Genomic DNA, 1,961 nt, shown 5'->3' with positions numbered 1-1,961 from the left:
CATCATATAAGGCCATTCATGTCTCTATCAGATTTCAATACCGCGAAATGTGGTGGAGCAACGGTATTGGATTGTAATGGATGCATTGATTATTTATAGTTTATTACAATTATTTAAATTGTAATTTAGTTTTAAATCGTTTTTATTATTTATTATTGTTTGCTATTTGTATTTGTATTGTTTTACACTAAACATTATTAATAAATTAATGTAACAATTTGGAAAGTATTTGGTTTGAAATTGAATCAAAAGTGTTTTGTAAATATTAAATGAAACCATTTAGCAATTTCATAATATAACTATAAATACAAATATAAATATTTACATGGAGTTTTCGATTAGTTGCTTTTGTTAACATTTCTTTTTCTTTTGCAATAATCGTTTTTTATATAATGCTATTTTCAACTTAAGTAATCAAACACAATATTTTTTTAATTTAAAATTTTACTATAAATAATACACAGAACATTCTAATAAAAACGAAAAACAATTTCAATTGAAGTTACAAAATTTCAATTGTTTATTGAAATAAAAATGAAAAGTGGGGGTGAAAAAATAAAGGGTGAAAAAATATGGGGGCGAAATAACACCCAATCCAATAAAACTTTGAACCCCATATGACTCGACTGTGTAAGGAAAAGTAATTTTAGAAAGAGATGTACATCGTAGAAAACTATCATCTGAAATATAGAAAACACCCTCGGGTATATAAATACACTTTAAAGACTTACAATCAATGAAACACGACGATTGAATACTTTTTATCGACTTGGTCTTATACAAAAACTCAAATTCAGTCATTGAAAAATAATTTTGAAAGTTTGTCTATATAATGTGATATGTGACTTTGACATCACGACTTTTTGGAGTTGTGTACACTCGGCAAATGCATGCCAACCAATTTCAGTCACAGAGTCTGGAATTTCTATTGTATTCAATGAAATACACCCATCGAAACAAATTTCTCCAATACTCTTCAGACCATATTCTAACACTATTTTGAAAGAGATTTACAATAGAAAAAAACACATACTTTTGAGTGACTCGACACTCTTGGGAATATTAAGGTCTAATAATTCTTGACAGCCTGAAAAAGCTATATAACTAATTTCAGAGAGACGACTTGGCAATTTTATACAACTTAAGTTTTGACAGTCTTGGAAAGCTCCAATTAATTTTTGATAGAAGGTTTTAAATGTCTCGGGAACTTCACCGAGGTGAGAGAATAACACACATAAAAACATAATGACCCGAAAGAGGTGAGTCGACTGGGGAAGACCACATTGACTAACGATCAACATTGAGCAAAAGATTTATCACATATTCGTCTTAGTGACAATGGAAATATAAAAGACTTGAGAGAAATACATCAAAAAAGATTCGTTATCAATACACGTGATTGTAGTTGGTATATTTATGGATTTCATTTCTCATTTATTAAAAAAGCACTTTTCATCAATTTTGGTGGCCAAATCGGACAAATGACTGTTGAAAGCAATTTTGTCTTTTTGTGTGTACACAACATTTTTGAAAATTATAGAGTGCATTTGAACACAAGTAATTTTAATTGATTGGAATTTGTTTTCGGAATACATGTCGAGCACGTTCATAGCAGTTTTGTAGTCAACTTCTTCGTAGACAATAATGTGGTAAAAATCCCTGTAAAAGTATGATGTCAAGTGTTTAAAAGCCAAAAAATTGTTTTCTGGTTATACAATTAAAGTCTCTAAATTTTCAAAAAAAAACATTTTACTTCGAGAAAGAGAAATTGGGTTGTAATGAAATTTAGACATAGTTGAATCATATTTCTTAAATACTACAGTTAGTTCGGTTTCAAATGAAACAAGTCTCATAATAAATTGAATTTGTCTCGAAACAAATTAAAATTGCACCTATATTCAATTTTGTTTCAAAACAATAACAATTTGTCTCATTACTTTGTATTTTGTCCCAATAAAAAA

The 1,961-nt window shown here is 28.5% G+C and overlaps 1 protein-coding gene across 1 annotated transcript; it reads right to left on the bottom strand.

Annotated features, from left to right (window-relative positions):
• Window positions 1–492: 492 nt before the first annotated feature.
• On the bottom strand, window positions 493–1,301 carry EIN_282740 (hypothetical protein; the record flags this gene model as incomplete). Its single annotated transcript, XM_004185171.1, has 3 exons — window positions 493–825; window positions 861–994; window positions 1,034–1,301. 3 exons carry the CDS (start codon window positions 1,299–1,301, stop codon window positions 493–495), a joined length of 735 nt encoding a protein of 244 aa, XP_004185219.1.
• Window positions 1,302–1,961: the final 660 nt, after the last annotated feature.

The sequence above is a fragment of the Entamoeba invadens genome (assembly GCF_000330505.1).
Source record: "Entamoeba invadens IP1 unplaced genomic scaffold scaff_1105074725543, whole genome shotgun sequence".
NCBI classification, from domain to species: domain Eukaryota; phylum Evosea; order Mastigamoebida; family Endamoebidae; genus Entamoeba; species Entamoeba invadens.
Note: the sequence above shows the minus strand (reverse complement) of the source record. Positions and strands in the feature narration are given on the sequence as shown.